This window comes from Amphibalanus amphitrite, unplaced genomic scaffold (genome assembly GCF_019059575.1).
Source record: "Amphibalanus amphitrite isolate SeventyFive unplaced genomic scaffold, NRLGWU_Aamphi_draft 001578F_arrow, whole genome shotgun sequence".
Lineage (NCBI taxonomy): Eukaryota > Metazoa > Arthropoda > Thecostraca > Balanomorpha > Balanidae > Amphibalanus > Amphibalanus amphitrite.
This window is the reverse complement of record NW_024883071.1, coordinates 108,716-130,693: the sequence shown is the minus strand read 5'-3', so window position 1 is coordinate 130,693 and position 21,978 is coordinate 108,716. Positions and strand designations below refer to the sequence as shown.

General features: G+C 48.8%; 3 protein-coding genes and 1 long non-coding RNA gene across 4 annotated transcripts; 3 read left to right on the top strand and 1 right to left on the bottom strand.

Moving 5' to 3' along the window:
* Positions 1-299: 299 nt before the first annotated feature.
* Positions 300-1,908, bottom strand: LOC122373947. Its single transcript, XR_006255128.1, has 2 exons — positions 1,759-1,908; positions 300-816 (listed from the first exon to the last, which is right to left on the bottom strand). It is a non-coding gene; the product is annotated as an uncharacterized LOC122373947 (long non-coding RNA).
* Positions 1,909-2,498: 590 nt separating this feature from the next.
* Positions 2,499-7,046, top strand: LOC122373951 (leukotriene A-4 hydrolase-like). Its single transcript, XM_043352407.1, has 2 exons — positions 2,499-2,503; positions 5,152-7,046. The coding sequence occupies exons 1-2, from the start codon at positions 2,499-2,501 to the stop codon at positions 7,031-7,033; spliced, it is 1,887 nt and encodes a 628-aa protein (XP_043208342.1). The 3' UTR covers positions 7,034-7,046.
* Positions 7,047-10,169: 3,123 nt separating this feature from the next.
* On the top strand, positions 10,170-14,539 carry LOC122373949 (leukotriene A-4 hydrolase-like). Its single transcript, XM_043352406.1, has 2 exons — positions 10,170-10,195; positions 12,658-14,539. Exons 1-2 carry the CDS (start codon positions 10,170-10,172, stop codon positions 14,537-14,539), a joined length of 1,908 nt encoding a protein of 635 aa, XP_043208341.1.
* Positions 14,540-17,336: 2,797 nt separating this feature from the next.
* On the top strand, positions 17,337-19,983 carry LOC122373953 (leukotriene A-4 hydrolase-like). Its single transcript, XM_043352409.1, has 2 exons — positions 17,337-17,865; positions 18,085-19,983. Exons 1-2 carry the CDS (start codon positions 17,735-17,737, stop codon positions 19,805-19,807), a joined length of 1,854 nt encoding a protein of 617 aa, XP_043208344.1. The 5' UTR covers positions 17,337-17,734; the 3' UTR covers positions 19,808-19,983.
* The last annotated feature ends 1,995 nt before the right edge of the window (positions 19,984-21,978 follow it).

Here is a 21,978-nt window from a genome sequence, read left to right as displayed (position 1 = left end):
TTTGCTTCGCATTGCTTGAATATCCTCGCCCGTCAAAAATATAAGTCTTCAATTAGCTGGACCCCACCGTTCTTTCGCCCCTCAAACTCGCGATAGGCAACGTTTGCCAGCAATACGGAGCTTGAGAACCCTGGTCCCCTGGCGGTGGACTCGAGAAGCTACTTCCACTGGTGAGCTGTATGAAGATGGCGACAGTGTCGCAAGTCGCAACAGAGACCCAGCACTGAACGGGAACATTATTATGTGTATGAGCCTCACGGAATATTTGTTGGCCATTAGGAATACAAAGTGCCGAATCATCACGCTCAAATAACGCCTGTATTATGGTGTAAGCAAGTGAGAGACGAAACATTCAAGTGCCGTTGTATTGCAGCAAACGTTCTAAATTCGGTGCGCCAAAAATGCACTCGCTCTCACTTCAAAGAAGGGAGCCCAGGCCAAAAATACCGAATTAAAGAGCTGGTTAATCACTTCTCCACCCGTGATCACATGCGAACCACTCAAAAAAGTCGACTGAAAGTTCCTCAGAGCTACGAGTAAGTCCCTATTCATGCCTGGCAGCTGCATAGTCCGCCCCTCCATAACAGCGATCGAAACAGTCGGTGGACAAAGCTGCTTGGTATTGCTCTTGATGTAATGTAAGTCAGCGTCACACAAAAAGATGGCTACATGATGATTGGTGAGATCAATACCATCAACACCCATGGGCGGGTTCGTCGATAGCTTTGCTCCAGCTTGCGTTGCCCTCGGTGGCTGATCGATTCCTTCAGACGTTGTGGCGCAGAACAGCATTGTCAGACAGTAGCACGGCGATAACTGAAATGGTGGAGAAGATCGGTCAGTGGTGGATGACAATTATGAAGTATCGGCATTTGGTATCTAGAAATACATAATGACGGTGCTTATTGGTCATTAAATTGCTAAGCTTACGTACTACGTACATAGGTATTGCCAAAGGGATAATGATGATATTGTAAGTACTCTGGTCACAAAAACTACCTCACTCTGGAATGCCAAGTATACAAGTGAGACCGGTATTCCCCTGATTTGGTAAATCGATGGAAAGTTGTGTGATATATTCAGACCATTGTCATTCGCCGGTAATTCGTAGCAGGACTAATTGTATGCAACTGGTGAAGGCAGAGGCGGATCCAGCTCAGAGGTTTGGGGGGGGGGGCAAACCATAAAAATTTATCGATTCTTTCCATGCATCGTCCATAGGCGTAATGTTAAAATCATGCCGTTTGGGGGGGGGGGCAAATGCCCATTTTGCCCCCCCCCCCCCTGGATCCGCCACTGGGTGAAGGAATAACTATAGGTGCGTGTGGTTATACATGGTGCAATGTGTTTCTAAATACGCTTCAAGCTGTCGAGTCTCGAACCGAGAACGTAATTTCGAAGGATATATTTCAATTAATAAATTATACATAAAATACAGCTGTTCTAACTGTAATGTTATTGTCGTTTTATATGTTCGTTTGGTTGGTTTTGCTGCAATGTTTAAATAATTTAAGCATTTAAACTTCAATTAGAAACAAAAGAAACGTTAATATGTATACCGTTATAAACAGAAATCGATAGCAATAGATTTTAGGAACACCAAGCGTTCTGCCATTAGGGCGGTTATAGACATAGTGCTTTGATAGTTAATTAGTTAGGAGCCCCATTTAATTCGGCAACATTCGGCTATAAAATATTTTAGGCAATGCACAATGCACATAATTCAGCAACGCTAAATAAAACATGCGTCTGACTTACCCTCAGCAGCATTACTGGCACTCTCCAATCACCGCTCTTGGGCAGCACACAATCCGTTCCACTTCAAGCGCACTACTCCACGCACATCGGACCAGCGCATATCTGCCACCAGAAGATGACAGAGCACCGGCTAGATGCACATTGCAACACCGGCGGGTCCTCAAGGCCAGCAACACAGACGTGAAGGTCGCCCTGCCCTCCCACACAACTACCCAATCTCTCCCTCCCCCAGCCCCACCTTACCCCATTTGGACACCCCCTCTCAGATTGAGATGCGGACGAGATATCGACTGACATCCTGCAGGTTCCGCAGTGATGCAGCATTTATTTTATGCTCACCTGTCACCTCTGTCTTTTCTGGAGTACAAAAATTGTCAATCTTTTGCCCTGAATACCCTAAAGCTCCAGCCTTCAAGCTCCATGTCAGACTGAAAAGACTATTGTGTACTGTCTACTGAGAAGACTGCTGCATGTAGATGTGTTTAGAACGCAGGACGTGGTTATTTCTCGTCCAGTAAGTTGTATTTCTCGTCACGTCCCAAGGTCGTTCGTGGTTTGTTAGTCGCACGTCGATCGAATATACCTAATGCTGCTGCGGCCGTCAGCCTAGCTAGCCCGATGTGCTGCAGACCACACTCACAGGCCAGTTTGCCAGTTGAGTGCACGGCGGCGTCAAGTGGAGATTCAAAGCGAGCATCACTGCTGAGTGCTTGCGCTCATTCTGACGGACATTGGAGAACATGGAGTAAGTAGTTGAGCGCAACATCCTGTCCATTGCGATATCAAGGTGTAGGTAAGATTTCACGTGAATAGCTTCATTCATTGGTTTCGAATTGCATGATACTGAAAATTAGGTGGCTGTCCCGATAGACCGCAAAACAGTTGAATCGCAACCGTTTTCAGGTAGATTACCATAACCGAAAGTTATCCACGGAACTTTGTCAAATTGACCACGAGACCACGATGCCTCGCGCCCTGACGGGGTCTCGGTCTGTCCCAAGGAAACCCGGCCTCCAACATGGTCAAAGGGTAATGGCTCCACAGGCCGCATAGCAAACAGGCGACAGGCCGGCTGGCGGTCGTAACCACCCAGCTGCAGCACGTTTGAATACGTTGACACCCCGTTAAATAGGCCTGCCGGAAGCGGTAATATTCCCAAGCGACCAATGCTGCATGGGATTTCATCTACAATGTAATTGCACTTTTAAATAATCCAAACAGATATTTTGATCGGATGTGAATTACGATGTATGTGAAGCATGGCCCTTTTAGAATTAAGCTCATTCTCTTTGTTCACGAATAGGTCGTTACACTATATAATTCCACCTCTTTAAATTCATGGGCCTTCACAAACAAATATAGGGCCATAGGTTAACTTCATTCAAACCGTACCAAAGCTAATGCATAACAAGACAGCATATGTTGGCCGGTCTATTGGTCAGCTATCTGTGCAATAGAATGATTGATAATGCATTTTACATGACATTAACCCTATTAGTGGCAGGGGGGGGGGGGTTGTTTTCATCCACCCCTCAGGTTTTTCGGGAATATCTCCGAAACCGCTGAAGCTACGATGCTGAAATTTTCTGACTTTTCCTAAAACTAAATTGGGCACATTCCCTGAAAATTTCAAGTTCATAACTTTACCAAGGGCGGCTCCAGAGCACTGGGAATTGGGGGGTCCTATTCGTGAAGCGAGTCATTTGGGCGATGATCACGATGCTGATGTATTATAACTGTATGCACCAGTTTTATCATGTGATAACATATACAAAGTTATTGTGCATCCTCTTTTGACACGTTTTTGCTATAATAGGCGGATCCAGGCGTCCAAAAAGGGGGGGTTATGTTTTACCTCCCAACATAGGTGCCCTGACACCGCCTATGCATGACCAATACAATTGTAGTCGTTCTCTCATAAGAAAATTGTAACATAACAAGACCATTACCACCCTTTTTAGAAACAGTACCAACAAAAACCTTATTTGCTATACTTTTTGTGTACCCCCAATCTCAATGATCTGTATCCGCCTATGATTTTTGAAAATGCATATTTTTAGGATCCATGTGAATTCCTGGTTCATTCTTTATCGATCGGCAAAAGTTGCGTTAAGATTGGTTCAGAAACCTGGCCGTGATAAGCAGTCTAAAATGTATCTGCAATTTGCCCGTTTTTACCCCCCTCAACCCCCCTTTTGACATTTTCTTAATTTTTTTTTTAGAAATGTAGATCACGTTGAGCGAAGTCGAATGCCGTTTGAATTTTGAAAATCGGCCCGTTAGATCTCGAGATATCAAGGGGGGGTCGTAAACAGCCCCCCCCTGCCACTAATAGGGGTAGCCAGGAGCCTGCCACTAATAGGGTTAAAGGGCCCGGAGTCGGACCCTAGACAATATGAATTGAATTCAAATATTATATAAATGTAGCGAGTATTAATTTTTTTTTTTAATAAGGCAAATGAAGAGGATAAGCTGAAAAAAATGAAGAAAGAGAACAAGGCACCATAATTATATCCAGATCACTGACACGTTGTGAAATAATCATCGATGTTGAGAAGATATTTTCGACAGTCCATGAAACTGACTGCATCCGGTTCTCCGGATTACGTTCTCAGAGTCAGTTACACGGAAGCAATGTACGTTTTAAGAAGTTGTTTAACCACAAAATATCTGATATGAGCTTGTCCTTGACCGTATTCACTGCTGTTCTTACTATAATCTTCTTTCGACCTCATCAGAAGTTATATCTCGTCTCGGTACCAGTCATGTCTCTTTCCAAAATAAATACGCCTGCACCAAGCATCAGGAACTACAATAACTTTACCACAAGTTGAGCGGTTTTGTGTTATCCCGCGTCCCTGACATACATACACACTGCAGCGGCTGCCAAATCCGTCTTCTCGAGAAGCCGGCTGACGGCAGCTGGCTGTCCTGAGTGGATCTGCACCCGTGAGCCTCAGTCGGCCCACAGCCGCTGCAGCGGATAGTCATGGCAGCACCGCGTCTGATTTTCGCGCTAAGTTTGTGCGTGCTGTGCAGCTGTTCCTTGTTAGACCCCTCGGCGGCCGAACAGTCAAACACGGGGTCGCAGTGGGTCGACGAGTCGCCCATGAGCAGTAAAAGGTGTGTGAGTTTGTTAACAGTAAAAAAAAATATGAAGTTTTTTTTTGCAAAACAGCAAACCGATGTCTAAAAGATCTTCGATGCGATTGATCTTTCTTATGTTGCAAATTGCATGTTTGTGATATGTAAATGGCTCACTGAGACACGTTTTGCAATCATCTTGCTTTGTCGTTCATTAAAGCTTGTCGTGATCGGCAAAGTAAGACTCATGTTCGAATCATTGCTACATAAACGTTACATATATTGACTTTTCATTGTATCTTTCAACAGGTCAGTAACGACAGCAGGATCGAAATCAAACCCAAACAACAAGTGGAATCTGGCGCCGTGGGACGAGGGTGACTCCTACTCGTTCGCCATTCCTCCGGAGGCAGTCGTCACTTCCACACACCTCCAACTCCGTGTCAACTTCGAGCAGCAGGTGTTGACTGGCTCAGTGGACCTCCAGATCGAGCGCCGTGACCCTGTCGCCGAACGGGTGGTGCTCGACACCCGAGATCTCCACATCACAGAGATCACCGACCCGAACTCTGGCGCAGCGCTCGACTGGAAATGGGGCGAGCCGGACCCTGCACTGGGCCGGCCTCTCTTTGTCCAGCTGCCGCCTGGAGAGTCTGTACGGGTGAAGATCGCCTACAGCACTAGCGCCAACAGCACCGCGCTGGCGTGGCTGACTCCGGAGCAGACGGCCGGCAAAAGGATGCCGTACATGTTCTCGCAGTGTCAAGCAATCCACTGCCGCTCCATGGTGCCCCTGCAGGACACTCCGTCTGTCAAAATGAGCTACACAGCCGAGATTACTGTGCCCGTCGGTATGACAGCTCTCATGTCCGCGCTTCGCGAAGGTAACGAAACCACCGGCAACTGGACGACCTTCCGATTCCGACAGCCTGTGCCGATTCCGTCCTACCTGATCGCGCTGGCGGTCGGCGATCTGGCCTCACGGTCACTGGGCGAGCGATCCAGCGTCTGGGCTGAGCCAGAGCTCGTCGATCGGGCCGCTCACGAGTTCGCCGAGACGGAGCAGATGCTGCAACTGACCGAGACGATTCTAGGCCGGTACGTCTGGGGTGTGTATGACTTGCTGGTGCTGCCGCCCAGCTTCCCCTATGGAGGCATGGAGAACCCGTGTCTTACGTTCGTCACACCGGCACTTTTAGCCGGAGATAGATCCATGACTGACGTCGTTGCACACGAGATCATCCACAGCTGGATCGGTAACCTGGTCACCAACCGCAACTGGGAACACGCCTGGCTCAACGAGGGTTTCACCAAGTTCCTCGAGAGGAAGATCCTCGGGAAGTTACACGGAGCTCCTGTGATGCATCTCACGGCATCCAGCGGCTGGAAGGAGCTCAATGACACCGTGCAAACGATCGGCATCACTAGTCCCCTCACCTGGCTCGTGCCGAGGTTGAAAGGCGTTGACCCTGAGGATGCCTTCTCAATCATCGCTTACGAGAAAGGCCACACTCTGTTGTGGTATCTCGAACAATTCATGGACGGAAGTGACCAGATGGAAGCATTCCTGAAATCCTACGTGAACAAGCACAAGTACCTAGCGGTCGACTCCGGGGATTTCCTCTCTTATCTCTTTGAGTACTTTTCCAAGGGATCGAAGGACTCTCTGTTTGCTGAAGTCGACTGGAAGGCGTGGTTCGATTCTCCCGGTATGCCACCCTACACGCCGGTGTTCGACACATCTTTGATCGACTCCTGCAGTCGACTGCGTCAGCAATGGGTCGACTGGAACGAAACAAGCCCGGCGCCTTTCTCATCTGCTGACATCAACGCTCTCTCGACCATCCAGATCATCGAGTTCCTGTCGCAGCTTCTCGAGCAGCCACCACTGACGCTGACCAAGCTGAAACTGATGGAGCAGCTCTACGACATGAACGCGCGCGCTAACGCCGAGATCCGGTACCGCTGGCTGAGACTGTGTGTCAGGGGTCGGTGGAAGGAGCAGGTGCCGGCTGTTCTAGAGATGGTGAACACCCACGGCAGGCTCAAGTACGTCCGACCTCTCTACCGCGAACTGTACGACTGGAAGGAGATGCGCAACCGAACCATCGAGAACTATCAGAACAACAAGAAGTACATGATGTTTGTATCGGTGCATACTGTTGCGAAAGACCTGAATCTGATTGAATAAATGGGTTGTCACAGATGTATCTTTTGTATTTGTTGATGCCTTGACTCGCATCTCGGTTGAAGTTAAAATTTTTGTTTTTAGAGGATACCTAGTGTTTGACGTTTTCATCGTTCAGGGCAAGATGCCTAAAATCACAAATAACCTTAAAAACTTGGCAACTAGAACTAACAGTGGCTCCATTTTACGTTCGGCATTCCTTGATTCCTATCACGCATTTTAACCCGCGCCCCAGTGGCGGTCTCAGCCAACTTCGCCCTAGTGAGATGGGGGCATATGTTACCACCCACTTCTAACTCAAAAACTAAAAGGGCTAGAAATACGCAGTAAAAGCACTCGATAGCTCTCAATGCGTACGTTTGAAGGCATTTATTTCATTTTCATCTTAGAGCAATTTTGGGGTCACCAGATGTCATCAAATGTCAAAATTTGCAAAATGTCATTATATTTTTCAGAAAGCATGCCGTTAGCTCAGGAACTACAGGATCTGCGCTGGGTCCTTTGCTGTACGCTGTCTACGCAGCGGACATGCCGCTGTACCTCGATGCAGATATTGCCCACGACCGCTGTCTCGTGCAGTATGCTGACGACGTGCAAATGGCAGTGTTTGGTAGGCCCAGTGACGGTGAACTGGTCCCTAGACTAGAGAGGAACCTGGAAGTGTTGTCATTATGGTTTCGTAAAAATGGACTGAAGGTTAACGCTAACAAAACACAGCTGCTCGTCATCGGAACAGGTCAAAATCTCCGCTCGATGCCTCCGACACGGGTTCAGTTTATGGGGGCTACGATTACCGGTTCCGTCACTGTCAAAAACCTTGGCGTAGTTTTCGATAGAAATATGACTTTTTCGGCACATGTGGACGACGTTGTGAGACGATGCACCGGCTTACTAAGCGGACTTAGCCACAGTAGGCACGCGCTTCCACCGGATACGCTCGCTACCATTGTACAGGCACTCGTCGTCTCATCGGTGCGCTACTGTATTAGTGTATATGGTGTGTGCGGCACCACACAAATGGCGAGACTGCAGAAACTGCTCAACTTCGGCGCACGCGTTATTTCAGGCCGCCGCAAATACGACCACATCAGTGACGTGTTGAGAACGCTGAAGTGGCTGTCAGCAAAAAATCTGCACCTCTACCACTCTCTGACCATGTTAAAACAGATTTTGTCAGCTTGCCAGCCTGAAACCCTGTACAGTAGCCTCGTGACCCGGGGTAGCATTCACCGCCGTGTGACCAGACAGGCTGACATGCTGGAGAGACCTGTAATACGGACGGAATCGGGACGCCGACGATTTCTGTTTTCTGCCGTCACGGGCTACAATGAATTGCCGCCGAGTTTCCACAACATGGGAACGCGAGAGTTCAGGCTAAAACTCCGCAAACATCTTCTGGCAAAACAACAAAACGAGTAGCACGATGTACAAATGTGATGTGAGCTGAGTGTGTGTGCGTGAGTGTGTGTGTTAGTTGTGCAACTGAATCCCGATGTTCCGTTTTTATGACATGTCAATCATAATAGCCATGTGTTCATGGACCGATTGCACGATGTGAATACAATACAATACAATACAACTATGATAGCTTGAAAAACGCATGGAAAAGCAGTCGATAGCTTTTGAGCTCCTCTTTTGATAAGGTCATCATAATTGACGTCAGGTCAACGGTTAAGCCTCCATAGGTCAAACATTGTGATAATTGCTGTTTTTGTATAAAGAATTTTCACGAATAACTTTTCACCCAGCAAAATTAAAAATTGGCAATGGCACTATCGTATTTCGCTCCTTCAGTCGCTTCGAAAAATATATTTTTACCTGGAAAGGTCAAGGTCAAACTTTGACCTCAGGTCAAGGTCACGTGGTAGCCCAAATAGGTCATGTTGCAAATCATTCGATGCGTCTCTACAAGGCAAACACAACGAAGCCATCCCCAGCGTTCTATCTCTTTCCAATCGAGAGCTATTGGCAAAAATCTGTATTTAGCCTCAAATGACATCGGATGACCTTTCTAGAGGCTATAAGCAAAAAAGACGTCACCGGTCGTCGCCGGTGGTTTAAAACATTGTGATTCTGAAATAGTTGGACTGTTCCTATGCGTACACACGGATCTAGAGGCATTTTCATTTTTCTCCATTGACTTATAATGGAAAGGTCACGCTACTGGCCTGACCTTAGATCACAAAAAAAATCCGAGATATACAAATTATATTTGCCCCTAACATCATGCAATCCACCAAGTTTAACCCTCGCCGGCACAGTGGGGGGTTGATGCAACTCCCCTAAGGTTTTTCGCAAATAACTTTCAGTACCCTCGCACTGATCGATTTTACACGTTCCCTGAAAATTTCATGACCCTGACCCCAATGACCTTTGACCTGTGACCTCTTTTCCGTGACCATGTTTGGCCGAAATCGCGATTCGGCGTATGTCGGCTCGCATTAGCCGCGCGTTTGCAAGCTTTTCGTGGTTTCAAACGTTCAAACATGTGATTTGATGTTGCTTCCATACATTAGGGTGGGTTTCAAGGTCACCTGAAGGTCAGGTCAGGCCATTGACCTTTGGTGACCTCGGGTGACCTCGGTCCACTTTTTCGAGTTTTACATGTTTCTAGGCTAGTTTTTGGAGCTGAATTCGAATTTAGCAACCATTTGAACATTTACGAAGTAGTTTTGGTGCCTTCGTAACATGTTACGAAGCTGTCAGAGGCGGTTGACACGTATTACGAATACCCGTCACAACCCCTACCGGTTGACCTGACCTGACCTGACCCGACCTGGTCTAAATGCTTAAAGACATCATCTGTGATCAAAACTTACACGATATTCGTGATCAGCACCCCGGAAAACCATATAGCAGCCACACTTTACGACTTTCTAACAGGTCTTGATTTTCCCCGTTTTCGGGTCATTGACCTGACCTGGAAGGTCACCCGATGACCTAGGACCTTAAAATTGGATATCATCGGCTTCCTCTCGTGACGGGCAACACGCTCGTTTTTTCCGCGAGCTCTAGCTCGATCAGGGGCCAAACGCGAGGGGGGTCGTACCAACCCCCTCCCCCTTGTGCCGTCGAAGGGCGCAAAATGGCCTGTGCCGGCGAGGGTTAAAACCTCTCTGACAAACACTGCAGGCTGGACATGATTGCAAACTGTTTCAAGGCTTGGTCAGTGAACTTGACCTGGTGACCTGACCTGACATGACCTGGGGTAAAAAATTTCAAACATGGTCCAAAATTGATGTACAGCAAGCTACTCCGAGCGGCGCGGCGCTACGCGCAGCGGCTTATTATTCACACGAAAAAAAAAAAACGCGATAGGTTGGTAACATATGCCCCCCCCCCCCACTGGGGCGAAGGTTAACACGCGCAGTGCACAGTGATGCAAATGGGGTTGATGAGTGGCCATAAATACCAAAAAGCACAGTGATGCAAATGGGGTTGATGAGTGGCCATAAATACCAAAAAGTCAAGTTTACCAAACCGAGTAAATCGCTATATGGCTAACCAAACAAATGTTTGACGCATCTGAAATCAAATAGTTTTCATATTTTTGTCAAAACCGGCCTCGTGTAGGATTGTCAGGAGTCGTGACATTTTCTATGTCGTAAAATGACTGTCAGATACTTGAAAGTTCAAACGCCGCTAGCGTGCGTTCATTTACAGGGGCGCGGGAACTACTTTCAGACTGTGGGGGCACACCATGATAGAGATCAACCTAGGGTACCCCCAAATTTAGTTTTCTCGCCGGTTTTAGGCCACTTATTTTTCATCCCTTGGCTTTTTCAACAAAAAAGGAAAACATTTGCAAAAAAGTGCGGTATTCCGTCTCAAAGTTGTGGGGGCACCGCCCCCACGGCCATAGAGTTGGGGGGGCAAGCTGCCCCACTGCCCCCCCCCCGGTTCACGCGCCCATATTCATTTAATACAAACTGCAAAAATTATACATTGCAACGATCCCTAAAGCCTGCTGCTTCTCATGCCGGGTCACAAAAAGCCGCATCTTTTTTGGTTTGGGGGTGATCTAATCATTTGTCATCATGTTACAATCGCAGTTTTTTACTAAAAAAATATTTGCTTTCGTTTCACCTACAGCAGTCTACACAGTGTGTGCCCGTTAGAGCACCATACCATAGCATTCCCTAACCATTTCTGAGTCACACTGTTAAAGAATTAAGGCGCTAGCACAGGGAAGACCGGCGCTATTGAAGTTCTTGTCCGGCACGGTCGTGTGCCGCGGTCGGGGCGGATTGCTTTCACCGCGGATTTCAAAGTTGATATTTTGCATAAAATGGGTATCGATTCGATGCAGCTCGTCACGGGGAGTTCAATGGTGGTCTTTGTTTTACCCTAAGTGGTCTAGAATCGCTAAAAATTGAGTTAAAAAATTTGACGTCATCATTTTTGAACAGTTTTTTTTCGCTAAACCTTGGCCAAAAAACGAGATATCGATCTGAAATTTGGTATATATAGAAGAATGTAGGGACTATCACATATATTCTGTTTTTTCATAATTCGGATTTTTTTTTGGATTTTTTTTTTAGTTTTTCTAAAAAAAACAATTTTTTGAATTTTTTGGGGTCAAAACCCCAAAATTTTGACAATCCGAGATCGCAGTTTTGTAGCGCCGCTTTTGTCTACTAGACCATATAAAGAACTTTGAAATTGCTTGGTAACTGTAGATTTGGTGAGCGTTTCAAGATTGCATCTTTTTTGCTCATATTTGCTCGAACATGACCTCAGTTTGACCTCAATAACTCCTGACCTAAGGTGACCTAAGACTTGAAATTTGGTGTGAAGGTGTCAAATTGTTGCCCAGGAAGGTACTGAAAATTTGGCGGCGCTGCCGGCCGTCGTTTTCTTGCTATTCAGTAAAAACCACAGGGGGGCAAAATTGCCCCCCCCCCAACGGGGCGAGGGTTAAGAATTTTTAACAACAAAATATATTAGATGAGCTTGTGCTTAACTGTATTGAGAGTTGTTCCTAACATAATCTTCTTACGACCAAGTCAGAAGTTAAATCTCGTCTCGGTATCAGTCAAGTCTCTTTCCAAAATAAATGCACCTGCAACGAGCATCAGGAACTACAATGTGTTTGTCACAAGGTGAGCGGTTTTATGTTATCCCTCGTCCCTGACATACATACACACTGCAGTCTGCAGCGCCAGCACCTGCCAAATCGGGCCAGAGTAGCGGGATGCTGGAGGCTGGCTATCCTCAGTCGATCTGCACCCGTGAGCCTCAGTCGGGCCCCAGCCGCTGCAGCGGATAGTCATGGCAGCGGGCCGTCTGATTTCCAAACTAAGTTTGTGCGTACTATGCAGCATATCTTTCCTGCCAGACCCGGCGGCGGCCGAGCAGTCACACTCACAGTGGGTTGACGGGTCGGCCACGCCCAGGAAAAGGTTTGTGAATCTATAAATAAGCTGAATAGAAAGTGGAAACGTATTGGAGAAATATTTGTCCGATTGCTAAATGGCTCTTATTATATTGCATGGCCCATGATTTATAATCCATTTGACTGAGCACTGAGCAACAGTGATGTGATCTGTTCATATTAAATCAAGGTGCCCGCACCCACTCTAATAGCATTACGAAGCACATTTAATTTCGATCCTTTATCTCAACAGGTCAGTGACGACAGCAGTAGCGAAGTCAAGCTCCAAGAACAGATGGAATCTGGCGCCGTGGGACGAGGGTGACTCCTACTCGTTCGCCGCTCCTTCGAAAACCGTCGTCACCGCCGCACACCTCCAGCTTCGGGTTAACTTCGAGCAGCAGGTGTTGACCGGCTCAGTGAAACTCCAGGTGGAGCGCCGTGACCCTGCCGCCGAACGGGTGGTGCTCGACACCCGTGACCTCCACATTACCGAGGTCACCGACCTGGCCTCTGGCGCAGCTCTCGATTGGAAATGGGGCGAGCCGGACCCCGCACTTGGCCGGCCTCTCTTTGTCCAGCTGCCGCCTGGAGAGTCTGTACGGGTGAAGATCGCCTACAGCACTAGCGCCAACAGCACCGCGCTGGCGTGGCTGACTCCGGAGCAGACGGCCGGCAGAAGGATGCCGTACGTGTTCTCGCAGTGCCAAGCAATCCACTGCCGCTCCATGGTGCCCCTGCAAGACACGCCGTCTGTGAAAATGAGCTACACAGCCGAGATTACTGTGCCCGTCGGTATGACAGCTCTCATGTCCGCGCTTCGCGAAGGTAACGAAACCACCGGCAACTGGACGACGTTCCGGTTCCGACAGCCTGTGCCGATTCCGTCCTACCTGATCGCGCTGGCGGTCGGCGATCTGGCCTCACGGTCACTGGGCGAGCGATCCAACGTCTGGGCTGAGCCGGAGCTTGTCGATCGGGCCGCTCACGAGTTCGCCGAGACGGAGCAGATGCTGCAGCTGACCGAGACCATGCTCGGTCCGTACCTCTGGGGTGTGTATGACTTGCTGGTGCTGCCGCCCAGCTTCCCCTATGGAGGCATGGAGAACCCGTGTCTTACGTTCGTCACTCCGGCGCTTCTCGTCGGAGATAGATCCATGACTGACGTTGTCGCACACGAAATCATCCATAGCTGGATCGGTAACCTGGTCACCAACCGAAACTGGGAGCACTCCTGGCTCAACGAGGGCTTCACCATGTTCCTCGAGAGAAAGATCCTCGGGAAGTTACAAGGAGCTCCTGTGATGCATCTCACGGCATCCAGTGGCTGGAAGGAGCTCAATGACACCGTGCAAACGATCGGCATCACTAGCCCCCTTACCTGGCTCGTGCCGAGGTTGAAAGGCGTTGACCCCGAGGATGCCTTCTCACTCATCGCTTACGAGAAAGGCCACGCTCTGTTGTGGTATCTCGAACAATTCATGGACGGAAGTGACCAGATGGAAGCATTCCTGAAGTCCTACGTGAACAAGCACAAGTACCTAGCGGTCGACTCCGGGGATTTCCTCTCCTATCTCTTTGAGTACTTTTCCAAGGGATCGAAGGACTCTCTGTTTGCTGAAGTCGACTGGAAGGCGTGGTTCGATTCTCCCGGTATGCCGCCCTACACGCCGGTGTTCGACACATCTTTGATCGACTCCTGCAGTCGGCTGCGTCAGCAATGGGTCGACTGGAACGAAACCAGCCCGGCGCCTTTCTCATCTGCTGACATCAACGCTCTCTCCACCATCCAGATCATCGAGTTCCTGTCGCAGCTTCTCGAGCAGCCACCACTAACGCTGACCAAGCTGAAGCTGATGGAGGAGCTCTACGACATGAACGCACGCGCTAACGCCGAGATCCGGTACCGCTGGCTGCGACTGTGCGTTAGGGGTCGGTGGAGGGAGCAGGTGCCGGCTGTTCTGGAGATGGTGAACACCCACGGCAGGCTCAAGTACGTCCGACCTCTCTACCGCGAACTGTACGACTGGAAGGAGATGCGCAACCGAACCATCGAGAACTATCAGAACAACAAGAAGTACATGATGTTTGTATCGGTGCATACTGTTGCGAAAGACCTGCATCTGATTGAATAAATGGGTTGTCACAGACGTATCTTTTGTATGTATTTGTTGATGCCTTGACTCGTATCTAGGTTGAAGTTAAAATATTTTGATTTTAGAGGATAGTGTTTGACGTTTTCATCATTCAAGGTCAGATCCCTAAAAATCACAGATGAAATAACCTTAAAAAGTTGGCAACTAGAACTAGCAGTGGCCCATTTTATGTTCTGTATTCGATGCTTCTAATCACGTATTCTAATAATGCATTGATCCCTCGCCAGGCTAGCGCCTTTCCATAATGCTAACGGCCTTGGTACGACCCCCTGGCGTATTTAGATTCCGGCTTTAGAGCTGTCAAAGAAAAGAGAGGAGAAATCACGCTAGAGTTTTTAATACGTTTTATTTTGTTCTGCATGGTAGCGCCCTTCCGGTTCAATAAGATCTTTGCAGAGCCGGAAGAACGATAGGAATGAGAGTAAAAAATTGGTCTGTTGTCGGTACGGCCAGCCTGGTGTGGCTAAGCGACGTGGCTAATCGCAACACATGTGACAGGCTGTGGTGACAGCCCTGTCCACTGTCCAGTGTCCATTGCAGTGGACAGGGCAACCAGCCCCGCTAACGGTCACCCCACCGCTCCTGACCTTGTTCCTGAGGAGGCACTACTCACCCCGGATATATGTAGGTGACTGCCCAGCACCGATCAGAGAGTTAGAGGCGTGAAGGGGATGAGAAGGAATTGGCAGACCTCAGACCTGAGGGTGGAAAAGAAGGAACGGTGGGTTACCTAAGGTGTTCTCTATACCTTAGGTTATGCAGCATCAATGTTCAAGAAGATACTACCAACGGCCAACGGGCAACCGTCTTTCGGCAATAAGTTTGCTAGATGCGTTTCGATCAATGCATACACATTCAATATTTTTATCTCAGCAATGCAAATTTACTCTCACGTACATAGCATGAACGCTTCGGTTAACCATCCGCTCCGATCGGCTCCGGCAGTCAGAACCGGGCTTTAGGTCGACATCTCGACCTGAAATTAACTTTTACAAAAAAGCTCGTCTAGGCCTATTTGTCAGTATCTGAGTGAGTGAGTGAGCAAATTTGTCCAAGCTTTTTTGGGACCTGGAGTCAAAATGGGTAGACTGATCGAGACGAAAGTGGAACCGTTCAACTTGTCTCCGGCGAGGTAAACTTTTGGCGCTGGTCTCGGTTTGCTCGGTGCTTTGTGGCACATGCTATTCCGCTTCAAAGTTTCGGTGACACGAATTTTTTTGTCAAGGCTACAGATCAACCCGAGGTCACGGACAAAGCCACACTGGCGGGACACATCGGTAACACCTTGTACCAGGGGGTCACCGTCTGCGGGGGGTGCAGGCTGCACGTGCTGGGGGCAGAAAACTGATTTGACGTGGGGCCATCTAGCTCAAAGAAATTTTGAGATAACAACCTCAAAATCGGCTCAATGGTAGTCCTAGGCAAGACCTCCGAAACCGTGCACGTTTGGTTGAGCTTAACTCTGTGGTGCATGAACTACGCACGCGCAAGCCGATTGCAGCACCTCTTGCGTTGTCACGTCTGCAGGGTAAACGGCTGCTCTAACTGGTTTGAAGCTTGCAGGTCATAAGAAGAATCCATTGAGTTCATGCCATTCCGGCGAGATAATAACCGTTTTCAGGACGGCCATCTGGTAGCCGTTTGGTGCACATCTGGTGCAGATTAGGTGCAGATTTGGTCAACTTAGGTTTAGTGTGTCTCTTAGTAGCGATCAGCTGGGGTTGCACTAATTGCCTATATGCCTGCTTTGTCATATATACTCGTATGATCAGAGAGTATCGTCGATTAAAACACGGAAATAAATTCATAAAAACAGATATTTGCTGTAAAAGAGATTAGGTGCAGATTTGGTCAAATCAGGTGCACTCGCCGGATAGCCCGTCGTGAAAACGGCTAATATCCGAAGGGTGCAAGATGCGCGTGCGGGGGGCGGATAACGGTTTTGACAATGGATCCTCTGATCCCGGGAAACGTCGAACTTGGCGACACAAAAGTCGGCACACTGATAGAACTAGACGCACGCTACAGGATGACTGCTGCAGTTAATGCTATTTAGTTTTCTTGCTTACAAGATGACTTCAAGAAAACCCCGATGTACCCCAAAGCAGTCATGCTATGTAAATGACTGCTTTGGGGTATCCTCGGGGACATGAACTCTGCACGTGCAGTTAATCCATATCTTACTGTAGGTTGATCTCCACATTAATCTCACATGCTTTCAAGCATTTTCTTGGACGTTTTGGTTGGTTTCCAGGTTCAGTCCGTTCAGTCTGGTTCAGTCCAAGCCCAGTCCAAGGTCCAGTCTGGGTTTCGGTGGTTTGGTCCGGTGTGTGCCCTCAGTACCGCTCCTCCAATTCTGGCCCAAGGCAACACAAGAGCGCTACCGGCGTCTAGTACCTAACTTTCATTCACTAATCGTACCATATCATGACGCTAGACATGACAGGATATGTTGGTTGGCCTTTTGGTCAGCTATACATATATGCAATAGAATGATTGATAATACATGTTAATTGAAATCAAAGGGACGGGCATTTACACAATGCAAACAAAATTCACATATTATAGCTGTAGCGAGTGTCCGATATTCATTTTAAATAAAGCAAATGAATATAAGCTGAAATAATGAGTATAATGAGTAAAAGCTGAAAGAAATGGAAAAAATAACAAAGTATCATATTGATCTCCAGATCACAAACACGTCGTAAAATAGTGATCATTGTTGAGAAGATATTTTCGACAGTTCATGAAACTGACTGCATCCGCCTCTGCGGATTAGAAACTCAGAGTCAGTTACACGGAAGCAATGTGCGTTTTAAATTGCTGTTGAATCACACAATATTATCAAATGAGCTTTTCCTTGAACACATTGACTGCTGCTCTTACTATAATTTTCTTACGACCTAGTCAGAAGTTAAATTTCGTCTCGGTATCAGTCATGTCTCTTTACAAAATAAATGCACCTGCAACAAGCATCAGGAACTACAATGTGTTTGTCACAAGGTTAACGGTTTTGTGCTATCCCTCGTCCCTGACATACATAGACACTGCAGTCTGCAGCGCCAGCACCTGCCAAATCGGGCCAAAGTAGCGGGATGCTGGATCGGCTGGCTATCCTCAGTCGATCTGCACCCGTGAGCCTCAGTCGGGCCCCAGCCGCTGCAGTGGATAGTCATGGCAGCACCGCGTCTGATTTCCAAACTAGGTTTGTGCGTACTGTGCAGCATATCTTTCCTGCCAGACCCGTCGGCGGCCGAGCAGTCACACTCACAGTGGGTTGACGGGTCGGCCACGCCCAGGAAAAGGTTTGTGAATTTATGTAAATAAGCTGAATAGAAAGTGGAAACGTATTTGAGAAATATTTGTACGATTGCAAAATGACTCTTATTATATTGCATGGCGCATGATTTATAATCCACTCGACTGAGCACTGAGCAACGTGGTGTGATCTGTTCATATCATTGCAAGGTGTCCGCACCCACTCCAATAGCATTACATTTAATTTCCATCCCTTATCTCAACAGGTCAGTAACGACAACAGGATCGAGGTCAAGTCCCAAGAACAGATGGAATCTGGCGCCGTGGGACGAGGGTGACTCCTATTCGTTCGCCGTCCCTTCAAAGGCCGTTGTCACCGCCGCACACCTCCAGCTTCGGGTTAACTTCGAGCAGCAGGTGTTGACCGGCTCAGTGAACCTCCAGGTGGAGCGCCGTGACCCTGCCGCCGAACGGGTGGTGCTCGACACCCGAGACCTCCACATCACAGAGATCACCGACCCGACCTCAGGCACAGCGCTCGACTGGAGATGGGGCGAGCCGGACCCCGCACTTGGCCGGCCTCTCTTTGTCCAGCTGCCGCCTGGAGAGTCTGTACGGGTGAAGATCGCCTACAGCACTAGCGCTAACAGCACCGCGCTGGCATGGCTGACTCCGGAGCAGACGGCCGGCAGAAGGATGCCGTACGTGTTCTCGCAGTGCCAAGCAATCCACTGTCGCTCCATGGTGCCCCTGCAGGACACGCCGTCTGTGAAAATGAGCTACACAGCCGAGATTACTGTGCCCGTCGGTATGACAGCTCTCATGTCCGCGCTTCGCGAAGGTAACGAAACCACCGGCAACTGGACGACGTTCCGGTTTCGACAGCCTGTGCCGATTCCGTCCTACCTGATCGCGCTGGCGGTCGGCGATCTGGCCTCACGGTCACTGGGCGAGCGATCCAACGTCTGGGCTGAACCGGAGCTCGTCGATCGGGCCGCTCACGAGTTCGCCGAGACGGAGCAGATGCTGCAGCTGACCGAGACCATGCTCGGTCCGTACCTCTGGGGTGTGTATGACTTGCTGGTACTGCCGCCCAGCTTCCCCTACGGGGGCATGGAGAACCCGTGCCTTACGTTCGTCACTCCGGCACTTCTAGCCGGAGATAGATCCATGACTGACGTCGTCGCACACGAGATCATCCACAGCTGGATCGGTAACCTGGTCACCAACCGAAACTGGGAGCACTCCTGGCTCAACGAGGGCTTCACCATGTTCCTCGAGAGAAAGATCCTCGGGAAGTTACAAGGAGCTCCTGTGATGCATCTCACGGCATCCAGTGGCTGGAAGGAGCTCAATGACACCGTGCAAACGATCGGCATCACTAGCCCCCTTACCTGGCTCGTGCCGAGGTTGAAAGGCGTTGACCCCGAGGATGCCTTCTCACTCATCGCTTACGAGAAAGGCCACGCTCTGTTGTGGTATCTCGAACAATTCATGGACGGAAGTGACCAGATGGAAGCATTGCTGAAGTCCTACGTGAACAAGCACAAGTACCTAGCGGTCGACTCCGGGGATTTCCTCTCCTATCTCTTTGAGTACTTTTCCAAGGGATCGAAGGACTCTCTGTTTGCTGAAGTCGACTGGAAGGCGTGGTTCGATTCTCCCGGTATGCCGCCCTACACGCCGGTGTTCGACACATCTTTGATCGACTCCTGCAGTCGCCTGCGTCAGCAATGGGTCGACTGGAACGAAACCAGCCCGGCGCCTTTCTCATCTGCTGACATCAACGCTCTCTCCACCATCCAGATCATCGAGTTCCTGTCGCAGCTTCTCGAGCAGCCACCACTAACGCTGACCAAGCTGAAGCTGATGGAGCAGCTCTACGACATGAACGCGCGCGCTAACGCCGAGATCCGGTACCGCTGGCTGCGGCTGCATGCGTCAGGGGTCGGTGGAAGGAGCAGGTGCCGGCTGTTCTGGAGATGGTGAACACCCACGGCAGGCTCAAGTACGTCCGGCCTCTCTACCGCGAACTGTACGACTGGAAGGAGATGCGCAACCGAACCATCGATAACTACCAGAACAACAAGAAGTACATGATGTTTGTATCGGTGCATACTGTTGCGAAAGACCTGAATCTGATTGAATAAATGGGTTGTCACAGATGTATCTTTTGTAGCTATTGATGCCTTGACTAGTATCTGGGTGGGCTGACTGCTGAGGTTGAAATATTTTGACTTTGGTGGATATAGTTTGATGTTTTCATCGTTCAGGGTCAGATTGATAAAAAGCACAAATAACCCTAAAAAGTTGGCAACTATAGCAGTTTTATGTTCTGCATTCCTTGATTCTTATCACGTATTCTAATATTGTGTGAAATGACTGTGTGCCACTTGGTCTTGTATGCTGTGTATGCACCAATGATGGTGTGAAACAAACGGCATTATCATTATCATTGCATTGATCCCTCGCCAGGCTAGCGCCTTTCCATAATGCTAACGGCCTTGGTACGACCCGCTGGCGTATTAAGTCACTTAGTCAGATTATGACCAGGTAAAGTTAAGTGACCTAATTTTAAAAGGTGTTGTCTCACCTTAGCTGAATCCGGCTATAGAGCTGTCAATGAAAGGAGACGAAAAATCACCTTAGAGTTTTTAATACGTTTTATTTTATTTTGCATGGCAGCGTCCTTCCGGTTTAATAAGATCATTGCAGAGCCGGAAGAACGACAGGAATTAGAGTGAAAAATTGGTCTGTATGGCCAACATGGTGTATCATCGTTGCTGAGCGCAACTTATGTGACGGGCTGTGGTGACAGCCCTGTCCACTGTCCAGTGTTCATTGCAGTGGACAGGGCAGCCAGCCCCGCTAACGGTCACTCCACCGCTCCTGACCTTGTTCCTGAGGAGGCACGACTCACCCCGGATATAGGTGACTGCCCAGCACCGGATCAGAGAGTTAGAGGCGTGAAGGGGAGGAGAAAAAATTGGCAGACCTCAGACCTGAGGGTGGAATAGAAGGAACGGTGCGTTATCTAAGATGGCCTCTTTGGTAATGCAGCATCAACGGTCGAAAAGATGCTAGCAACGCCCAACGGACAACCGTCTTTCGGCAATAAGTTTGCTCGGAGGCGTTTCGATCAATGCGAACACATTCAATGTGTTATGCGTTTACTGTTTATCTCAGCAATGCAAATTTACTTACACGTACATACATAGCATGAACGCTTTGGTTAGGTCGTCATCTCGACCGTCCTGAAATAACATTTTCACGTTAAACTTAAAATCGTCTCCGGTGCAGGCATAGCAATCGGCACCTGGTGTGGTGGCAACTGGCAACTGCCCGGTTGGAGGACGACAGACGACTGACGAGATATTGCAGAGGGCACCACCGTCTTCAATGGCCCACGAGTGTGCCAAAATCCGCCGCAGGGTGGCAATAAGTGGCTTTATCACGTTGGGCTGTTCGGGTGACGATGGATTTTCGCTAATTTTATTGTTAGCTGAGGCGAAGGTGGTTCTTTGCTGAGTGATCACGCGGATCAACCAACTACCGAGGCCTCATACTCGTATATACGGCGGTCGGCGAGAAAATACCAGAGGTCGGAGCCACCAACCCAAGATCCAAAAGGACAAACCGTGCTGCAGCTTCGGAGCTGCGCCATTTTCACGGTAAGCCGGCGAGAGTGGGGGGTCTGTCAGTGCCTGCATCCCTGTGCCTTGTTGCGCAATCATGTCACGAAACAAGCATATGTTAGTTTTGCCCAGGGGATGCAGGGCCAGGTTCATGTAACTAGGAAATCCTGTGGACAAGTGTACCTATCCCTAAGTATCACGTACTCAACGTGTCATTTTTCTTTTTGGGAGCGTTGCGAGGTGTGTACCTAGTGTAAGGGTGAACCCAACTGTCGAGCCGCCCTCTCCAATTTAAATGTCACTTGGCAGCAAAGGAGCTGCATGCTGCATCTGAACCGGGCCCTACTTCCGCCGGCACAGAGATGGGGCTGCGCTGCTACATAAATCAAAATGGAACGGATACAGGGCACGCGTATCGAAAGTGCACTCATGTTTCCAGTTGGGCACAGTCGATATCTAAAATCATCTTTTCTAGAAATACTTAGAAAGCTCTATTGAACATTGCTGTTTAGTGTTTTGGGTCCA